Source organism: Chelmon rostratus, chromosome 14 (genome assembly GCF_017976325.1).
Source record: "Chelmon rostratus isolate fCheRos1 chromosome 14, fCheRos1.pri, whole genome shotgun sequence".
Lineage (NCBI taxonomy): Eukaryota > Metazoa > Chordata > Actinopteri > Chaetodontiformes > Chaetodontidae > Chelmon > Chelmon rostratus.
The window spans coordinates 12,952,009-12,974,462 of record NC_055671.1 but is presented as its reverse complement, the minus strand read 5'-3'; the positions used below and the strand labels follow the sequence as shown (position 1 = coordinate 12,974,462).

Sequence of the window (22,454 nt, the reverse complement as noted above, 5' to 3'; positions counted from 1 at the left end):
ACAGATCAAAATGCTGTGGAGAAATTTGGCTGCATCATGGGCCTCAGCGCTCAGCTTGTTATCTGCTTCAGCTCTGAGGAATTGGTACGCTGTCACCCTCGAGATTGCTGATATCTGATTTTGGTAAAAAGGAGGCCTGCTCTATATTGTGCTTTGATCATCAGGGGTTTTTATGCTTGCACGCAGAATAAGCATCTAGATTTGCTGAAGTTGCTACAACTGTAGGATTTTTATAAGGTCCTTGTTGAACTGTGCAAGCGTGAAATGCCTGTGGTAGTAACCTTTATAGTCCATCTGATGACTCGAATGTAAGAACAGTCATAACACGCAAGACTGTGAGACTAACTCACCTAACAGGCAGCCGAAGAGCACAAACCACTGCCAGAGCCAATTCTTGCTGTCACACCTGAAGACACTATTCCTAACAATGACATTTTAAATTTGAATGATTTCTTGAGACTGCACACGTACGGCTGGGATTAATAACTCAAAGTCTTGTGTGTTGTTGCTATAAAGTGATAATCTAATGGAAGAAATTCCAAGAATTTCTTGGTTAAGGGACCATTTTCTATCAAATTTCACACAGTATTTTTGTGCTTTTGAGATTTTGCACCAGTTTTTTTGGCCTTCGTTAGTAAGAGGAAGTTAGTGAGTCATCTGAAAACATAAATGTTACAGGAAGTAATCAAATCTGCAGTTCTGAATGTCAAAAGGTTGTTAATAAACAGTTTTCAGATCAGATAAGTGGTGACATGGTCTTCAATATGAATTAAAGAAGTAGCTCAAAAGACAAAGCAAGTGCTGTGATGGAGTAGGATAAACACTGGGCAGCCTGAAACGTGTTCACATTAGAGGCGTATAACTGAGAGGAGGCAACAGGTTTATTAACACTGATAAATCCTTTATCTATAACTTGCAAATGTTAAAAGATGGTCAAAGCCTCGCAGAAGTCCACAGTCATCCCTGCAGCTCTGTGATGATATGCTTTAGCACAGCAGTTAGCTACTAAACGCTAGCGCCAGTTGTTAGGATTCATCCTTTGAGGACTGTGAAGGTCTGTGGAAAACTTCATGCCAAGACATCCCATAGTTGCTGAGATAATCCAGTCTGAGTCTGGACCAAAGTGTTCAGATCACCCACCCGTACAGCCACGCCATTAGCATGGCTTAATATTGCACACATCTGCAAATAGCACCGTTTTCTGCATTTCATCTCATACATGCAATAAATTATTCATAACAAAGAATGGTCCACGCGGTAATCAGACTTTTCTCTCACATCCGCAAACCTTAAATAAACATATTTTAGCCATCACTGCGTTTCAGTTTTATTAAAATGAACTGCAGGACCACCGATGCTGTATCCATACTGAATGCTGCTAGAGACTGCAACCCCCTTCTCCTCCAAACCTGTTTTTCATCTCAATAAGTACTGCAAGAAGATTAGATGTCTTTGTTTGTATCCACGACTGCAATACAAATATGGTTACACTTGTTACATTATTAAAGACACTCGCAAGAAGGAAATCTATTTAATAGTGTTAGTATAGTATTGCTGGGCAAGTTTTCCCTTGTTTCTTCACACCCTTCTCTCCAGACATTTGTTTTGGTGGTGCCATCTGGTGATTTGAACGAACCTCTCTGCGGAACAATGGCTTTGAGAGAGTTCGCCAAGAAATATTCATCAATATTAATCAAACCGTGTTGTCCTGTAGAGTACAGCAGAAAGAACACGGCCATATGGAGCAGCCAGCGTCACTTGTTGTGGTAGAGGACGGTGTTGATGACCAGCTGTTGCGGCCGGTTTCCATCCATCCGGTTCCCCATTCCTTCTTTTCTTCCCTCCATACAATATGCTCCACTACCATAAGTGAGCACTTGAGATTAGTCAAGGTTCTTACAGAGCGGGCAAACACAGTAATCACATCGGCTATAGATTCAGAAGCCTGTGAAGCAGGTCCACTGCAGTCAGCACAGCTTTATCAGGGCTCTGCAGCATTCAATTAGTCGATTTATGTTTTGTACTGTCATTTCCTGTGCTTTTCTTGATGTGTGATATGCATTCATTCAGTCGCTGCCCATGCTATTGTTTCCATATTCAAAGTGTGTGTGTGTGTGTGTGTGCATGGATATGTGTGTGTGTTTGTTGTTTTTTTTATCCTGGAGGGGACTTTAACCTGACTGCACACAAACCAGTGGGACTTCCTGTCACCGTGGGATCAAAATTGAGGTCCCCATGGGTGCTTGAGGGTAAATGCTAGCGTTAGGTATTCAGTTGCAGTGGTTAAAGCTGGGGTAAGAGGCTACAGACTGCATTTTGTCAATGGAGAGTCCCCGCTGGGATAGTGATTCAAGCATTTCTCTCTCTCTGTGTGTGTGTGTGTGTGTGTTTGTGTGTGTGTGTGTGTGTGTCAGCGTGGCTGACCCCACAGCCAGAGCTGTCTGTCTCCTGGTCATCACATCATGCCTGTGGAGCACATCACCCTGCTTTGAGGCCGGCCCGCTCTAATCTGTTCCTGTCGCCGTGCTTGAGGGCATCCGCTGCAGCCATACGCCCAGTGGTGGAGAGTTAAACAAGTGGATGGCGCTGGCCTCAATGTGTCACCGCCGCCACTGACAGTATTGATGACATATAAATCCACTGGTTCTGATGGAGAGTTCGACTTCATTGCCGCCACCAGTTACCCACGTTAAGGGATGAATGGGATTAGACTGCCACCTCCACTTGATCTGACTGGACTGTGAACCAAAGTGAATCATACTCCAGAATCCAAATATGGCACCCTGGGGGAGGCATGCTCACACTGTGAGAGGATATTGGTTTAATCGATGATGTATTGTACTTGCAACTGAAAGACTCCCACAGCTCCAGATGTTTGCTTTTATGATTTGAGTGTTTTTTTCAAGGTTAATGCATTAACACAGGGTTTAATAATCCTACATCAGAAAATGTGTTTACATATATTTGAATTTCAGACAAAGACCTACAGAAAATTATTGTACTTTCAAAATGTTCTCCTGCTCATCTGTGACAAATGCTGCACATAAGTCACAGTGTTGCTGATTGGACTTCCCGTGCCGACCCACCGCTGTGTGTACACTTAGAGCAACTCCGAGCATTGTGCCGAGATCAAAGACAAATTCTGGGAAGTCACGCTGGGGATGGCCAGGGGAAAATGAGGGAAATCTTCGTTTGCACGCACACCTCGGCGCGGCAGCAGGAGATGGCGAGGAGGAACTCAGAGGAGGAGGCAGGGAGGGAGAAACGCATAAAGCCAGGTCGGAGGTAAATATGTTGATGGTGAAGCCGTGTCTCTCTCACCGTCCCCACTCAGTGGATTTCTCCACATCCAGCTGTGTGCCTTGACGGAGGGCTTCTCGGTGATATTTACCACAGCACCGCCTCGCAACGCACAACGCCGGTTGCGTCGTAGCTCAGCGCATGGCAAGGGCATCACAAACGGTTAGGGGAGACGATTTGTTCCTGCGTTTGGACAGAGTATAGCAAATTAATCAGAAGGACTCTCGAGGCGGTTCAGCGGGTTGACATTTTAGAAAGGAATAGCCTCCTTCTCCTTTTTTTTTTCCCAAACGTGGGCGCATGCAGACGGATGGGACTTCGAGATGCCAGCCGGCAAGACGGGGGCACTTGAGGAGGATGGAGACTTGAAATATGAGCGGTCTGGACCTTCTAAAATGAAATATTTTCGAATATAATTTACATGTCCTTTCTTGGGAGGAGGTGTGGCACCGCCGCGTGTCCGATCAGCTTTCAGCGGCACATGGATGGATGACTTTTCGTGCGAAGATAAAGAAAAGAGTCCACGTAACTTTATATAGGGCACACCACATAACATCAAGTAACTCATACCGCCCGTGAGTCGCAGACTTGACGTGCGCTCTTGTGGAACTCGGGGAGGCACCCAGGTGCGCTCCATGTTTCATTTAGGACACACCGGTACCGGCGGTACCTGCGGGACTTAAAGCACAGTCGGGACGTGAAAGCAGCGTCGGGCTGCGGGCCAGTGATGCCGGACACATTCACACTCATAAAGAACCGGACAGAGCCACGGCTGGGGCAGCTAGAGCGCACACTGGCCACGGAGGGGAGCGCCCGCCCCGCCTGGGTCATAGGAATCCTGGCCAGCGTGCTGATCTTCACCACGGTGGTGGACGTGCTGGGGAATCTGCTGGTCATCATCTCGGTGTTCAGGAACCGCAAGCTGAGGAACTCGGGTAAGATGCCTCGTCCGCTGCGGTGATTTAAAAACCTGGTGATTAATGAGCATCACCTTTAATTCTAACTCATATTGTGAAGGAAAAAAGTCGTTATGCGCCCCCCTCCACATGCATGCCTACGCTGGAACTTTCATTACTATGATTACTACGAATTTACATAATAATGTAGGCAGTGTGCCTGTGTGTGAAATCGATTCTATAGTGAATTCTGGGGAGAGTAAATCTACTTTCCCCCCCCCTGCACCTCTCTCTCAACGCTGCTTGTGCGCATTTCATGTTTTGACCCATACGCCTTCGAGCGCACTTTCCACCAACACACCACTGACACCAGTGAACCCAGAGACGATCACAACGCAGCTCAGTGCCCTTTACATAGGTTTAACACCAAACTCACACCACGCAAGCTGTGGTTTCAACTAGATCAGAGTGCCAACCTATTTCTGCAAGACTGCTGCAACCTAAATGGCTAAAAACGCCCCATAGCTTCCAGCTGACAGCATCATCCTGAGCACCAGAGGCTTCATATCTTGCTGAAGGGCATGTGCACAGAACGCCAGGCAGCCGGTGGACACAGTGATGGCTGGATTTAACCAGCACATTTTCAGTTCAGGGATAGTGCGCTGAAGACTCAGGTGGCCAATTATGCCCCCACAACTTTATATCACAAGATAGTGACAGCTTGATTGAAGCCTTGCGCTATTAGAACCACTGTAACAACTTGGTGTCTCTCTCTTGCCTCATCCTGCACTCTTTACCGGAGAGGTTCAAAGGTAGTCTGACTCACACCTGCCGTGTAAGAGCCGGTTAATAACCGCAGGTGAGTCCTTCTGAAAGGCTGGCAGCACTGATGTTGATGAACCTATTCTGATGTGAATGTGTGAAATTACCCAGGAGGCCTCACGCAGCTACAGTGTGGCATAATGCCAAATCATAAAGGCATTGGAAGCACTCTTTCACTCCAGGTTAAAAAAAAAAAAAAAATGCTCCCTCGGGGTTGTAATTCAACTCTTTTCTGATGAAAATTAGCTCCTTTCAAGGATTTTTACGGAATCATACACAGTTATTGGTGAAACGGCTAATTTTCATCTCTTCGATAAAATCTACTGACACTTTTTGTTTACTGAAAATTAATGAAACTAATTATTCCAGAGGCTATTATCTCACCTACTGATGTGAGACTCAAAACTTGTCAAGAAGGATGTTCTCCGCAGTGAAGTCTGCAACGCTGTGCTGACCGGATATTTTTTGCTTTATCAGGCAACAGTTAGGGCAGAAAATATGCATTTATTTCCATATTCAGCAGCTATTTTTCAGCCAGTACGATGCAACCTGCAATCTTCCTTCCTTATTAGTCGATGGGCAAAATACCCAGAGGATTAACCAAACAACTACTTTCCTTTCATTTAAAGATATTATGAACCTCTCCTTGTATTCTGCTCACATGGGAAAACATTTTTCTTTTATTTAAGCACATTTTTTCGGATAGATGGACACAATCATCACTGGAGCATTTGAATAGAAGCCTTTAAGTCTTCAGAGAAAGAATCCCACCTTCTGAACTCTTGCATGGATTTCTATTTTTTTTGTAAACCAAAGTTTAGGTAAGGTTCAGCTTATTCATAGCTCTGCATCGTCTTGAACCAAGGGTCTTCATTCATTGAAGCCGCTAAGAAGTGGAACTCAAAAAGTTGAGAAGCGTGAAGCGCAATATGTCAAGTGTGATTCCATTTTGTGTGTAGCGTGACCTACAAACATCCTTTTAATCATTATCTTATTAAACTGTAAAATAGCTGCATTCACATGTAATAAAACAGAAGCCTTCCCACTATTTGAGTGAATAAGATTATGGTATGTTAAAAGGAGAGTTGGTTGAGCATGTGTTACATCAGTTTTACTCCTGCGTTACTTTGATAGGACCTTTAAAGACAATCTTGGCAGTATACTATAGTATACTACAGCATGGCCACAGTGAGGATCCAACAACAAGCGTGGCAGCTTGTGTACCACATAAATCTCACTCTGCGCACACACCGCTATTCTATAAAAATCACTGTATTGGATAAGATCATGTTTATCCTTTGGCAAAGCACGTTTATCTGTCCACACAGCCTGAATCAAGTAGCTCTTGTGCTTTTCAAGGGGAAGCACTCGTGGCATGGATGCCAGAGGAAAGGGTGATCATGTTGATCTTTTGCTGAAATACGTCAATGACACCACCGACAAGCTCGGCAGTAAATCCTGCAGTCCAGGACGCACAGTACACCTGTCAATCTCATCCCCAATTTCATGAATAATTGCCTGTAAGAGGGACGCCTTGCATATCTTGGGGTTAATCACCTGTCTACAGTTTGCCCCATAAAGATCAACTAATAAGCTAGATAAGACCGAAGATGTAATGAAACATTTACGTCCTTAATTAAAAATTCCCTGCCTCATTTCTATTCAAGTTATTCTTGGATGTTGTGGGTTTCCCATAGCCTGCCTCTCCAGAAAGAGTGATCTATTTGTGTTTCGCCACTCACACGGTGCACTTCTGCCTTAAAGCTGATCTCTCTCAACAAAAAACAGCCCACTCAGCAGTTCACAAACCACGCTGAACCCACAGCTGTGAACTCGCAGGACGGCTGCTGTAGATCGGAGCAACCCACTCAACAGTTTAGATGGGAAAACACCTGACTTGTATATAAACAGTCTCAGCAGGAGCAGAGGGTTGACTCTACATAAGCTCCTGCTGTGGCGGAGCGAACAAGATGAAGTGACCGCCGAGTGTTGGACCGCAGTATTTCGTCAGATGCTAGCTGATGACTAACTGCTGCATGCTGTAGTAAATATTATAGTTCAGGCTCATTATTATTCTGACACTGAATTGAAGATATCTGTGACTCACCCGAATGAAAACTCTGATGCACGTTGGTCATGTAACCAAGCTGCGTTATGGGCTGCAGAGGGATCGCACGTTACCTCTCTGCCCTCGTGCTTTTTTTTCTGGTGTTGTCTTTTCAAAGACCTCAATGTTTCCTTTAAAGGCCATTGTCTCTCATCATGTGGTATTGTATGTGGGCAACACTGTGCCACAGACACACAATCGCACACATTCGCCAGCCATTAGAGCCATTTGTCCGCTGAAAGGAGCTTTGACTCATACGCAAGCACTCCAACATACAGGGGTGAAAATACAGTAAAGTCTACGTGTGCCGTTGTGATGTTGTGCTGTTTGAATGTGTGTTTAAATGAGTCTATGACAAGTGCCTTGTACAGTTGTGTGGGACAGAGGTTTTTGTCCCCTGAGATTTGTCTTTGAAGGAGCTTAGGTGGTGCGAACCTTCAAAGAGAGTTATACAGGATCAGACAGCACAGAGACTCTTCACAGACACTTTATTTACATCATACCCCCCTCCTCTAAAGCTCTCTCAAAAATAATGCCTAAAATATTCTCTAGTTAAGACTGAGGCTTGAAAAGCCTCTTTACCCGGTGCAGTGCTTCACGTCCAGTCGCTCTCAGCCTGCCGCTGTCCATGGTGCTCGAACACCGAACACCAGCCTCTCCATCTGTGTCGCTCAGTGGTGCCGAAACACTCGGACCTGAGGCCTTTTTCGATCTGCGTTCTTGTCTGTGCTTGTGAAATGTCACCAGTCACCGCTCAAGTCCTGTTCCACCTCTGGCCAACTGCAGCCAAAGTGAATGAAAGTGTTCCTGCACCGTCCAGTCTTATCGAGGATGCTTCAGAGGCCGACTTGCGTTCGTGCATCAAACAACAGCAATGGTGGCGAATGTGCGCCAGACCTGCAACTGTGTCGTGATTTTTGTCCCAGAATTCTTATTGTGTCACTCAAGTGAAACTAAATGAGAAAGAGAACATCTAGATTTCAAATATGTGGTCGATTAAAGCAGAACGACTGGCAGGCAGGCCGTCCAGGGTGAGAACAGTCTTATCTCGAGAAGCCATTTGGTAGTTCACCAGGTGATGTCTCCGTAGTGTTTAGAACACTTTGTGTTACTCATTTTGGAAGATAAACTTTGTTAATGCCAAATTAGTTTGTGTTGGACAGTAACGATATACAATGGCGCTGCCTCTGGGAACGTTTTTCTAACCACATATCCTGAAAAAAAAAATACATACATTGGAGTGACGATAACTGCTGAAGTTAAATTTAGCAAGTTTAACTTCTCAACTCCCAAGGACGAGAGTCCGAACCTTCACTCTCTGTGTCTGGTTCTCCATGGTGCTGAAACATTCAAACCCAGTCCCTCCCCAGACCTTTCTGTCCCTCCCAGCGGTCCATCTACTGCTACTACTAATACTACCGCTGCTCTGTCTCAGCTGTGGCTAGTTAGCTGTTCTCACATTGATAAAACATGAAAAAGCGATTAAAATATTCATACAGTGGAGAGAGAGCGAGAGAGGGAGGGAGAGGAAGCGTGCACATGTGTACGTCTGATCTGGTATAATTAAAGTTGTGAGGAGCGACTCTTGAGAGCCCAGGCACTGCTAATTGGTTTGTGACAGCCCGGCCTGACGGCTTAAAAGGCTGATTTCTCCTGGTTAAGATTTGGGACTTGGTTACAAATGGGTATAGATTTACCGGAGGTGTTTAGTGGTCATGTTAAGTGTTCGCCCCCAGTGAATGAGCGCACGTCAATACATTGTCCTCCCAAGTTTGCAAATGTGCGACTGAACAAATGTGAGAAAAGTGAGACAGAGAACTTGTGTTGCAAGCGGACAACTTCGGCTTTTCAGTTTATTGGGCTGTTCCCGAGTCTTTGCGTTTTAGGCATTCCGCTGACACGTTAATCCAGAGCGTCTCCCAGTGAATAAGTATGGAGGATTTCCGTGTCTTGCTCCCAGACATTTTGACAGGACATACGAATGTTGGCAGACTATTGCGAGGAATCTCTCCGAACACCATCACCACCCAGCCGCCCTGTCTATACCAACAATTATTAGGCAATGGGTGATTAACATTCATGACGTACAGTGATTTTAAAGGGATGAAGGCAGAAGCGCTCATCTTTGAATGAGGAGAGAAAAAAGTATTTTTGTGGCACATTCACAACGGATTTGTTTAGAAATGTCAGCTAGAGCGAAGCCTGGCTGAGATATGTCGCGCCATATATTAGGCAATGTTGCACTTCTCCACAAAATATATGACCAAATACTAAACTATAGTGTAAGTTATAGTCCTACTGCAATTGTTGAATTTTGCTTTGCTTAATGTTGCAGAAATACATCACTTTCACATCGAAACTATATTTCAAACTGACAAATGTTGTTAAAAGTGTGACTTCTTTCACTTGATTTGCAACTGCATCTTATGCATTTTATGAGATTTATTCCCCTGAAATGAATTGATACAGAAGTGAGCATTTTTTGAGTTGAGCACGCAGGATTGGGACTGAAAAGCTGTCTACAGGGGGCTGTGCTGTTGTGAAAGTTGACTTATCTTCCAGTTCATTGTTCTTTGTTTCCTCCTCCTTGAGCAATAATCCATTCGCTGTTTTCAAGATCATCTCCAGATTGTCTCAGACTGCTACAGAGACGAAGGATATGAGAATAAAACCAGGAAACAGTCAAAACCACATCAAATATGCTGCAAAAAGAAATCACAGCCGATAAAACAAGGTGTGAGACACAGGGCATATACAGTATCTAGTAGGAAGATCCTTTTATGTTTGTGCTGCTCTTTTTGATATGAGGCACTTTGCAACCCTGGTGTCAGTGTTTCAAAAGGTGCTGATTTACTTACTTGCTTCACAAGTATAATACTTGTTATTTTTGCATCACTTATATTTCAAGCATGTACACCCACAGACTGCAGAAACTAAGATTTCATCGAGGTAAAAATCCCCTAACCCCGATCCAGCATCCCTCCAAAACCCTTAGGTTTGGAATGGATTTTAACATTCAGCTCATCACTTTTAAAACATAGTTATGCCCTTCATTTCCACTATGACCCAGTGGGTATCCTCAGATCCTCAGCTTTCTGGTTTCTACTATAATTTATGCTCCCGACCAAGGTTTTTTTTTTGCCATGGGGGCACTTGGATGTTTGATTTTAATTCATTAAAATCAAAACAGGAGATCAGCCAGCTGAACAGGTTGTCAGGTTGATCAGATTTCCTTTCATCCTGAGCAGCTTTCCCAGCTTTCTGATGCACGGATGAAAAAAAAAAAAGGTTTTCCAAACCAGACAGCTGAAGGCGGGCTCGTACCATCCGCCCAACGACCCTGTTGGAACCTTTTTATGTGCGTAACAGAGGAGATGGAGAAAAGGAGGCAGGGAGAGGGAGAGATCACAGAGCAGGCGGAATGGGAATAGAGGAGTTTTAAGCTGTAGCTCAAAAAGAAAAGGGGAAGAGATTAGACACAGGGGCTCTGTTGCTAGTTTGATTTGAATTAATCCATTTACTTGATATTGAATCATTTGGAATCACGCGTTCAAATTGCATTTGACATCCCATTACACATCCCATTGTGACAAATATTAGCCACTCGGTCTAGCTTCATCGTGACGTTTCATGTAGAATCCATAGGGGAGTTGCCACTGATCTATAATGCATGGGAGGAGAGTGTCTGAGGGGCTTTGGGGGATTTTCTGTATGTGTTGAGGCTTTGCCATATAATTCTTTCATCATCTGGTCTTACCGTTTTTTGTTTTTTTTTGTCTTACTCAGTGAGTATTTAGGCAGAAGTGAAGGTTGGACATGACTGCTGGGGATGTTTTCAGCAGTTTTAAGTGCTCTGGGAGTCTACTTCTGCCTGAGCTGTGCCCAGACACTGTCCTGTATCTTTTGGGTGAAGCATGACTTCTGTAATTCCCTTGAACACAGACAGTTGGATAAAGGAAACGAGAGGAGCTCAGACCGGCTAGATGGAGAGGAGCAAGGCTAGAGAGAGGGAGAGATGCGAAAAGGAAGGAACGGTTTGGATGCAGCTCAAAAACTGAAAAAATGACAAGGACACTGGCTATAAGATAGAGAAAGACAGGCCGACATTTAGATAAGAGAAGGAAAGGGCTGAAATCCCTCGCTATGAAAAGTAGGAGAGTGATGCTGCTTTATGAAGGGAAGAGGCACAGCCGAGACAATGTAAGAACTACTGTCATGTGTCATCACAATCACCCAGTTGTTATCAGTACTTTAGTGCTGAGATGGGGGATGACTCAATAGCACAAGTTTGCACATATGCACACACACACACACACACACACACACACACACACACACCAACTGACAGAACAATTTTATTTAATCTCAATAACCACGAACATGAAAGATCGGCCAATTTAATCTGCCAAGCAAGTGATCGGTAATTTCATTCCTTTATTCCTTATCGAATCCCGTAATGCCTGCTGTGTCTCCCCATATCCATAATACATGCATTGTGATAATTTGAAGTGCATTATGTAACAGTTTCTCAAAACCCTCAGGCAGCAGTGGGTGAAGAGGTGGAGGAAGCAAGGGATTTGCTGCAAGAGAAGGAGGAGAAAGAGAATGAAAGGAGGAGGGAGGTGAAATAGAGAAGACGTGAGATATTAAGGGCAATCTAGGATGAGAAAATGAGAACTGGACGGAGGGGAGGGGGGGGGGTTGTCGCAGGGATGTGCAGAAGCGTATTCATGCAAACGACTCCACGAGCATGACAGACAAACAGAGTGTTTGTTTCAGGCAGACGCAGAGAGAGAGAGACAGCAAAGCCGGATGGATGCCACGTCCTAATCTACTCCTGAATGCAGCCCTGCAGAGATGTAGGTGAAGACTGTAAACGCACATAAAGGCTTAGAGGCCCAATGTGAAGTGTATGATATTGAATTTTAATGTTTCTAAGAAGTTATATTTAATTTATAGGATTTTGTGTTCAGTCTGCGTTTTAGTTACGATGGGATTAGTCTGGGATCGTTCTGGTAGCGACTTCACGGCGGCGATGTTTGAACTGAAAGCCCCCACACAGCACAACTGATATCGCATCATAAAGCCAAAGAAATCGTTGCAAGCTTTATTTTTAGAAAAAAAAAAAAAAAGAAGAAGTTTCACTTTTCAGCCAACTGTATCAGCACAAGATTGAGAGCTACACTTTGATGTGTTACACTCTGGTGCCGCTTAAATCATTCAAGTGTTGTGTCAGTGGTATTTATGACACTGAGTGCTTTGCTTCAAAGAAAATTAACAGATGAAAAGTGTTTAGTTTTCATTCAACTAGTTTTCTGTTTGGTAAACCCTGAAGACATGTTAACTACAGTACAGCAGTTTAGATACATCTCATTAGAGCTGGGTATGTAATCAGGCCCTTCAAAAGAGAAACCTTGGATGGAAGACATATGTGCAAAGGGAGCATCTGTTTCTGATTGACTTGAAATCATTCTGAACTGAATGCTTAATCAAACCTTATTGATTTCGACTCACGCGTGGTCTGGTCTGTAAAACTCCAGTTGAAGATGCTCAAGGCTCCAGAGTCAAAATGGAAATGACCTTTTTTCGCAATTAAAAGCATGTTTTTCCCCTCTCTTTAGCCTTTTAAAAGTTTTAGAACTTTTTCATCATACTGACATGTTTGCAGCTCGAAGGGTTCAGAAGGCCGAGCGAATGAGACAGTGACAATTGTTATTCTAATATGGCCATTAAAGCAAGGACATTTCACTAAAAATCACATAAAGTGAAATTAGCAGAAGAAGTGTTTGTGTGTAAGTGCGGGCAAAAAAAAAAAAAAAACCCCAAAAACAATCAAACGAAGTCACTTTTCTCCTCTGGGGGCTACACGTCCTTTGGTCTTGCGCTCATCTGTTTCACAACTCCGGATCTGAGCATGTTCGCAGCCCTGCTGTAACTTGGAAGCTCGCAGACAGCTAATTGCTGTGCATTCAAAATGCCAAGTTTTCTGATCAAACACAGAAATGCTGAAAGAAATGAAAGCCCTTCAAAGGCTGCAGCCGGTCAGGACACAATTCTGTAAGTTAAGACAAACATTTTACGTCATGAAAGAGATTGTGACTACTGTGACTTGATAATCAATAACGTCGATAGTGATTTCTCCCTTTCTGCAGTGCAGCTTTAATCTAGGCTTGTATTTTCCCGATGTTCACTGTTATAATGATGAGCTAAGACAGCTTTCTGGTTTAATCATCTGCTTTGCTTTACAGTTCAGTGTGCACTTCAAAGGTCAATCTCCTAGGACTTACCAGACTTAATGTCTGCCTGCTGTATTCAATAGAAAAGCCAGTAAGCCACAGCATCACAGGATGTGGGTCCAATGTGTAAAATGTCCAAATCACAGATATAGTCCAACACATTACCAGGAATCTACTGTGCAGAAGGGTAACCTTGCTGGGAAGAGAGGTTGAAATTGAGAGTTTGTATTATAGGCAATAACAATTTGTTCTTTGCACTAGCTTCTGTCTTAGATCTCCTAACTAGACATTGAACTATTGCAAATACCCTCTGAGACAGACTGAGGTGTATCTGCCGGTGCTCACAGCCTGGTAGGCTCAGCAGCATGTGCTGCCAGACTGAACAGAGCATTTTGAATGAGAAGGAATAGAGGGAGAAACGGGCGAGGGCCAGTCTTGTCTTTCCTAAATGGGGGAGGGGGATTACAGAGGGATTGGCTAGCCCGAGGCAACGCGTCCACAAAGTGCATTTTGAATGTGAACTGTCCTGACCCGAGTTCATCTCCACGCTCAAACAAAACTTTACCAACAGATGACAATCTGTTGGTAAAGTTTTCATCAAGTAGCCTGCATGCATCATTTATAGCCTTGTCATGCGCACAAATAGTTTCTTCTGTTATTCATACAAGATATTGTACACGATTTCATCTGGTTGAAGAGGCAGTTTGAGCTTTATTAATACCCTTGCAAAGATAAACAGTTGGCTGCAATATATTTCCCTTGTAGCCTCTGAAAATCTGACCAATAATTTGCTTCACTGATTTCGCAAACAGGCAGAAGCGTTCTAGTCCTGCACAACTCTCAAGAGCCAGCTAAACTCACTGAAACTCCCTGCCGTCACATGTCTGTTTATGTGAATGAACAACAGCAGCCTCATAACTTGTGGATTGCTGAGGACCCAAGGAAGTGCAGGGTCGGGCGTGAGCTCTTGAGATCTACAGGTCATGTTATTAGCTGTGCGTTACTACGGCCAAAAGTACACACTGTGTAGTGTATTGGGAGAGGACTCTTATTAACTGTTACACCACCAAACGGCACGCTGGGCACGGCTCGCTCTTCGTCGCTCACTATAGTACATTTAGGAACAGATGAAGAAAGAGAGACCGTAGATGTTGCATCGTAGCTCTGCCGTGTTGTTTTCCATAACTCAAACATCTCAAGCATCACTGATGGAACGTTTTGAATGAACTTTTGCTGGGTTCCCAAATAGTTAGCTGTTAGCAATAACAGGAGCCAGCTGATTGTCTCATGTTCACTATTAAGTTGAAGTGACCTCTATTCACCATTCAATAGCCCCAAGTATGGGAGTATGAGACACTTGTTGCAAAAAAAAAAAAAAAAATGCATGAATGCTTCTTCGTCTTCCAAGAAATAGCCTGGCCCCAAATAGCGAGCTGTTAGCAATGACTTCAGAAAGCTGCAAGCAGCAATACCGGAAGCCAAGCAGTCAGGCACTGCACCAGTTCTCATAATGTTCACTGGAGGATAATTCTATTATCTCCTGAGTATTGTCAGCATTACTTTCCCATATTAAATGTGATTTCAGACAGCAGTGGATATCATAGAGAGCTCTGCACACGAGGCCCGTTTGTGTTGCTTCCTCAGAGAAAGGAAGAAAGACCGTACGCTTGTAGTTAATCGCCATGTTGATGAGAACGCTTTGAGTACAAGTCAAAGATTAAATAGCCGAAGTTAATGTTAATGTTTCTGTTCAAGCATGCAACGTTGATTACAATCCATGTACGACTGTTTGCCAGTGTTAGCACTTTGTAGCATGTCTGTAAGAGCAGCTAACGTCTCTCTATCAATCCAACAGGAAGTGCAAGGCGACCCATTTAATATAGAATTAGTTAAACGGTTAAATCAGATTGAACGTTTCACCCCTCCTTCCTCAGCTGAGGAAGTTCAGCGATCCTTTTCCAACAAACATCTGCCTCCTAACCCTGAAAGTGAGCCGCAGCTCGCAGGTCTGCAAGCTGTATTTGAAAACACTTCAATTAGGCCAACAAGAGGTCAGCTGCTGCCAGGCACACACATACTATATGTGGCACCTGTGCATGTTTGGGAGACAGGAAGTGTAATCACACCTGATAGAAAAACAAATTTGTACTCAGAAATCTGGCACTAACAGGTGTTGACAGACCTGAGCGTTATTTTTTGCGCTGTGCTAACTCGTGTGCACACCCGAGGTCAGGCTATAAAACCCATTCCAGGGCTAATGTGGCATGCGTTAAAGATACAAATTGAAAGTTAATGACAGTGGACTGTTAAAGAATGACATAAACCATTCACAGAGCCCGTTAAGAATTTGATGCTTGATGAAGTGTCAAGCAAGGAAAAGAAGCGTGGACATGATGAGCAGATTAATCCATTAGTGATTACACTTCCAATTACACCTGGTGGAAAACATTACACCTGTCAGGCCACGGGAATCAAGCATTTATCAGAGCTGCTATATTAACGCTTTAATTCAGTGGGTTGATTTTAAAGAAAAACTTAAACCTTTAATCTTTTCCACCCTGTCTCCATCTATTAGTCAAACCGGTGACATGTTTATAAAGTCCAGAGTCGCTGCCGGCCTGAGGCAGAACTGACCCGAGCGGTTGCTTGTGGTGCCACGGCAACCAAAGGTCCACACAGAGGCTGAAAAAGAACAAAAATAATTGTTTTTTAACTTTTTTGCCAGACACATTTTTCACAAAATACACTCAGTTTCAATATTATTCCGCTTTCTGATTTATTCTTCTTACACTTTAACATTCTAGTTGCACCTATTAAAGTTACTTCCTCTTTTCTTATTGTAATTTAAACCAGCTATAATCAATTTTTATACGAACAATTTATGACATGACAAACCCACAGAGAACTTTCACAGGATTCTGCAGAGCTCCTTTGCTCCTTTTGAGCTTTGGTTTTGTCTTATTGTTTGTTCTTGTACTTTTATTTATTAGGAAGAAACAGTATCAAAGTATAAAAATAGTAATACAAACTTTTACAAGATTTATTTTCCTTCTTTCCGGCAAGATGATTGGTCCTCTGCACATTTTGCATATTACAGTTGCAAAATGTTAAATAAGTGATGATAGTTTCAGACGACCAAATTAATGATAGGGTTAATGTCATCATTCATTTTTAATGATTATACAAGGCAATGCTTCTGCGACTTACTGTGTGTGTTCAGGTGTGCAGTGCAATGACTATGAAGTCAAATTCTCCATATAGGGCCCTCCAAAAATCTTGAAAGGTCCCATTCATGAAACGTACCAGTGCACCTTTTCTATGGAACCAGCTGTTTCATCCCAGTTTAATTATGCAGTGACAAACAGAGTTCTGACATGAATGAATGGCAGCAGAGGAACAACTGGCAGAGCTCAGTCTGTTCCCTCCTTACTGGAGAGCACTTGAAATTTTATGTTGTCTGAGTCAAAGAGGCTTCCTATGAGCCAGAGTCCACTGCTAAACAAGTGCAACACAGAGAGGCAGAGGAAGGAGGATGCAGCTGACGGTTGGATCACAGCTAGCGTAGCTGGAGAGCGGCCTGCCGGGCCAGCAGCGGCAGCATCATCACCTTAAGCCAAGTTGATGAGGACTGAGCTGCTGGGAACCAACAGGCAGAGCTGACTGGCAGCACTCGCGCTGCAGTTGCCCAACTGAAGCTACAGTAAATCACTATGCTGCTGTGAGCTTCACCATAGCCTGTAATTTTTCACCGGACAATGTTGCTGACGCCAGCACAGAGAGGAGAGCGCCGACACGTGTGGCGACAGGAGGCTTGAAACTTACCTCGAAGAAAAAATTGAAATAAAAAAAAACAGTGGCAAGTGCAACAAGAGGCAAGCAGAAATCTTTGCATTCAGTAGATATGTTAGGGAGCACGAAAACGTACTACCTCAGCAGACTGGGCTCCCTGGTCGTCTGGGTTTTCTGTTAAGACTGTTCTGTGGGACAGCGGAGGATGAGTGGAGCCTAAAATAGTTAATGTTTTTAGCTACATTGCTAGTATGGGATTTCCAGTGGGGCTCCTCCCTTTATTCCCAGGGTCCTATGTTCCCAGGCGTGTGTGTCTCTTGACTTAATTGATCACATGAGATGGTAAAGGTTTGCTCTGCCCCTGTGGAGGCTGTCTAAAGTCAAGAAAACTGTCTAGTCTGCAAGTTTAAGGGCGTAGGTTTCAAGGAGTATAACATCAGCAGGCTATAAGCTGTACGTAGGTGAGAAAGATACACTGAGCATTTGACCTAGGGGGAGAAAAAAAACATTGTTGAGAGCATAAAACCTTTGAAGAGGCTTAATGTGGATATTGAGCTGGGGAACATAAGGAACAAAGGGAACATGGATACACTTCCTGGCACTGTTGGGCTGTCAGCCCACCACTTTGGGTCGATTGGCTTGAAATTTTGTACAGATATTCAAAGTCCCATCAGGATGAAACCCACTCTTGTAGTCATAGTCTTGTTTGGACTGTAGACTACCAGGGAAGACGAGCATCCACACAATTAGTTTCAGAATGTCCCATTAGCTATGCATTTCTTTTGATTAAGCACGAATTGTACAAGGTGCACTGTATACTTAAAGGTGGTGAGGATAGTGTACTCCTTTTTTGGGCTGTTCTTTTGTTGGTCAAGGACAGGTTCTGGAAAAGCGCTCCACAGTCTCAGTATCAGGGCCAGGAGTGCTCCACATTCCCAATTAGCATTAAATATGATGCAGTCATTGTATCACTAGCTTCTCTTTTGACCTGCCTGGTGAGCCCCATGGACCTGCTTTAATCTCTGGCTCTTTGATATTATCTCAGCGCAGTCCTCCATCAGTGGGGTACAAGCAGCACAGGGATGTTAGAGCGAGCTAGAGATGAACTTAAGCTTCCTGTATGGCCCGTGCATGTCAATGCACAGGGCTCGGGCGTTGGATGAACTTGAACTTTCCAACGCCAAGTCCTTGAAACTTTCTGATGTTTTTTATTAGCGCTCGCTCTGATCGATTCCACACTTCAACTTCACTGCGCTGTTGGATTTCACAGATGCTTTCTGGTTATCCTGAGATCCTGAGAGCTCTGTCTCGCTCTCACTCTCTTTAATAGTGCCCACATGCAGTTCAGCAGCATGGGAGAGCCAGCAGTTCCCATCAGGCCGGGGGCTACATCTGATACCATTGTTGAATGTAGTTTATTAGTCTTAGAGGAGTGGTTCACCCAAATTATATAAAAAAAAAAGCCCACAAAATTTCACAATTTCCTTTGGTGGTAAGATGCAATTCTGTTGTACTTGCTTGGGTTTTGTGATGTCTTCTTTTTTCAATTCTGCCACCTCTAAAGTGAAAAGTTTTTTTTTTTTTTTGTGGTTGTCATTGTATTGAAAAATGACTTAAAAAAATTCAGCAGCAACATCTCTCTCCAAGAACAGTGTCCTGGTTACTCTGGGTAACCCACATGACATGCTGTCGACAGACTTCATGGAGACTGTTTCTTTAGTCAAACTGACTTCCAATGAAAACAGCTCGCAATTTTTCTTTTTCTAACTTCAATAAAAGCCGACTTTTAAACACAGTTTACGTGGATTTTTGCATAGCTGGTACAATGTGTGTAACGATTCCCAAAGACGATCCTCTTTGCGTGTTTAAAAAGCATATCTTGGAATTTAAGGAGCTACAGAAATGCACATTATTCATGTTTTTTAAATTGTTATTATAATTTCCATTATTCAAATTAACTGCCTTCACTTCATGCCCCCCTCCTGTAGCAATCCCCTCAGACAGACCCCAGCCCAGTGTTGCCTCTACCTGCAATATCTGATTTCTAAAACTCTTTGCCTTTAAGTTCTGGTATATTCTGCCATTTTGCTGTCACTGGTTTGTCTCCAGTGCTGTTACACAAGATGCTGACGCTCTCTCATCGAGCCAGTTCCTCCTTGTTTGTGTTTGTCTTTGACAAATCATTTGGCAGTACCCATGAATTGAGTGATTTTCACATGGGCTCTGGCTCATAGCATATTCACAATGCCTGACAAAAGACGTGCCCCACGTAGCTCATCCAGGAACACTGAAGAGTTATTATTCCATCTTCACTTCGGAGTTCATTTCATGTTATTTGTGACACAGCAGTCGATCATTTCACTGAGCACAGATTGCACACTACATAAGATAAATTGCAAATGATACTTTTATGTGAAATGAAAAATTGCCTGTTTTTATTCATTGGGAAATTGGGAAATGGCTCAGACACTGACACTGCAAATTACAAATATGATGAAGCTTACGTGAGATCCTGATTGCAGACTGATCTTTGCTTTGTAGCTAGTTTTGTACATTAGTCTAGTTACGTATGCTCATCTGTCTACCTGGCCATAGTTCTTTGGCTTCAGATTTACACACGTATTGTATGGTGCTTATGCTCATGGTGCCCTTAGCCTGTCAAGCCTGTATTGTTTTGTCTAGAAATGTTTTAGCAACAATTATCTGGTCAGGCGTACGCCCACTGAAACAAAAAAAGACTTGGAATTACTACCATTGTACAAAGTGACAGTTTTGCCAAAGGACAGAGCTGGTGGGACACTCAAAATGTGAGGGCTGCCTCTGCATACATTTGTGAAATCATGTCCCTCTCCAACAAAAAAAGAGGAAGGAAAAATAATAAAAACAAGGCCAAGTTAAATGGTTTGTGTGCTCGAAACCCGTTCAGCATCAGGGAGCGTGGCCATGACAGAGAAAAAACATTTTGCAAGACGGTTCCTGAGGGTTTGTGCGGAATAAAACCACCAGCTGTAAATCCTTCACTCATCCCTCCACCTGACAACCTTTTTATCACATCACAACACTGTATTATAATTCCACCAATGCTGTCCATATGCTGACTTTCTCTTGCAGCACGAGGCCAAGACAAGCCCCAAAGCATGTGCCTGAACAGGAAACAGCCATATGTGCTGGCAGGACTAATTATGCAAAGGCCAAACACCATCTCCTCTCATTCTGCTTTGAAACTAAGCAGCTTTCAGACCTGGGACCAATATCTCCGATAGTGCAGCAACAAAAAGAGATATTTTGATTTGATAAAGGTAACACCTCCAAACCAGAGGATTTTTCTCTCAGACCTTTTCTCTGATGTAACTCCAACTCTGCAGGCTCTCATGTATATGGTAATAGGGTCATGTTAGCCAGTCATCATTCGATACAGAAGCATCTGCCTGCTCAATGCCTCACGCAGGGTAACGCTCACATCACATATGTAACCTGTGCATTTTTCCCTCCCCAGGTGTTGCCTGTGTTGTTCTTACATTGTGCTCTATCAGATATGTTCGCTAATCAGTCTGTTATATTGATAATTAGCAGAAACTTAGCAATGTTCTGTCAGTTGCAGTGCCAGTGTTTACTCGTGGAAACAAATCTGTTGTGCACTCCAGTCTATTATATGACAATTTAATACTCTCACTATCGCTGTACTATAAAGTCTTTTATTGCTTCATAACTTCAATGGCATACTCCACATCCAGAGTGATTTATAATCCTGTCCATAACATTAATAATACTTGGTTAAGTATCTTATGCATCATACTATGATGAGGCATGATAATTGAGCTCAACATTTGTCATTATGAAAATAAGTTTGTTGGCCATTCTAATTTGTCATGAAGTCCTTGCATGGCAAAAATCCGTTTTGTGCAGATATATTTGAAGAAATATCCCGGAGGATTGTGGCTCAAAACAAATGACTGTCTATGCCAAAAAAAAAAAAAAAAAGTCTCTTACCCATCCCACACATAACAGATAACACTTTGAATAATTTAATGCGTGCACAGCCACATTTTGAGGCATAATTTGCACATGTGCAAGCAACTTAGCTCAGCTGCACAAAGCTTCGCATGCAGATGCACCCGTCTGCATTAAGTGGGACAGCACGTTTAGCATAAACTGGTATTCAGATGGATGTGGGATCAGTAAGATAAACATTAACACAAGCAGCACATTCGGAGGCTCACTCAAACTGGGAGATGAATGACTTTGATAGGTTCGTTTCTGCACGGCCATTCTCTCTGAGCGTGACAGCATAAAGGGCAGAAACGTGACCCTTCATCCCACATACTGAATACAACAATTGATAGCAGTTTAATATGCATGTTGTTTGTTTGCAGGGGCCAAACAGATCTATTTGCATATTAAGATATGTATAAAACTGTTTGGTTGTGAAATCCATATGCGATTCACTGGGACTTCAACATAGTGTTAACAGAATTAATATCATCAGACTCAATCAATTAACATTATGAAAGTAATTGTTGTTGTTGTCTTTGCTGCTGCTGTTATTCTCTGTTACAACCCCCCCCCCAATGATATCTGAAACGTCTTCATTAATTTCACTCATTCCTTCTCTCCACACCTTCTTCCTGTCTTTACGTCTGACTGAACATGATTTAAAGTGCTCTTTATCATTATGGAGGTGATTACGCAGTTTCGGCTGGTTTGCACGTTTGCCTGAAACTGAGGTTATGCTGCACGGCACTTCCTTAATTGGTTCTCAGTTAATTAGTGAGGCGAGCACAGCGTGAGAGCTGTGTTTGTTTTTGCGGTCAGGGTTAACCCTTGACCCCTGCAAGAATAATAGGAAAGTGATGTGACAGTACATCAGATGGAACAAAAATTGCATATAAATGCAAAATGTATAAAAACTTCCATAAAGGAAAGCTTCCCAAAAGCAACGGCAACAATAAAAGCAAAATACTTTTTTATTCTTGTTATATGTGTTGAGATTTGGGGTTTTTATGTGTGTGTGTGTGTGTGTTTATTTAAGTTTTTTAGAATTATTTATGCTTCCACTGTGGAAACTTACTGATTTCATCATGTTGCATTAGATATCTCGGAGCTAGTTGCTTAACAGTGTTAACATGGTAATTATCGACTAAGCTTATTTCTAATGATATTTAGAAATAAGGCATCATATTGGGTGTTTCACATTGTTTACACTGTAAACAGTCTGTGACGGTGCCATATAAACAGGCAACGGAGGCAGCGAGAGCGAGAGCTGAGAGAGGCAGCTGAAGAAGAGCTCCTTTGCAAAGCTGGTTT

General features: G+C 43.1%; 1 protein-coding gene across 1 annotated transcript in view; it reads left to right on the top strand.

Moving 5' to 3' along the window:
* Nucleotides 1–4,027: 4,027 nt before the first annotated feature.
* mtnr1bb (melatonin receptor 1Bb) overlaps nucleotides 4,028–22,454 on the top strand; it is a 30,426-nt gene continuing 11,999 nt past the window's right edge. Inside the window, exon 1 of the mRNA XM_041952006.1 lies at nucleotides 4,028–4,235. Coding sequence (XP_041807940.1) covers nucleotides 4,028–4,235 — 208 coding nt within the window. The remainder of the gene's footprint in view (nucleotides 4,236–22,454) is intronic.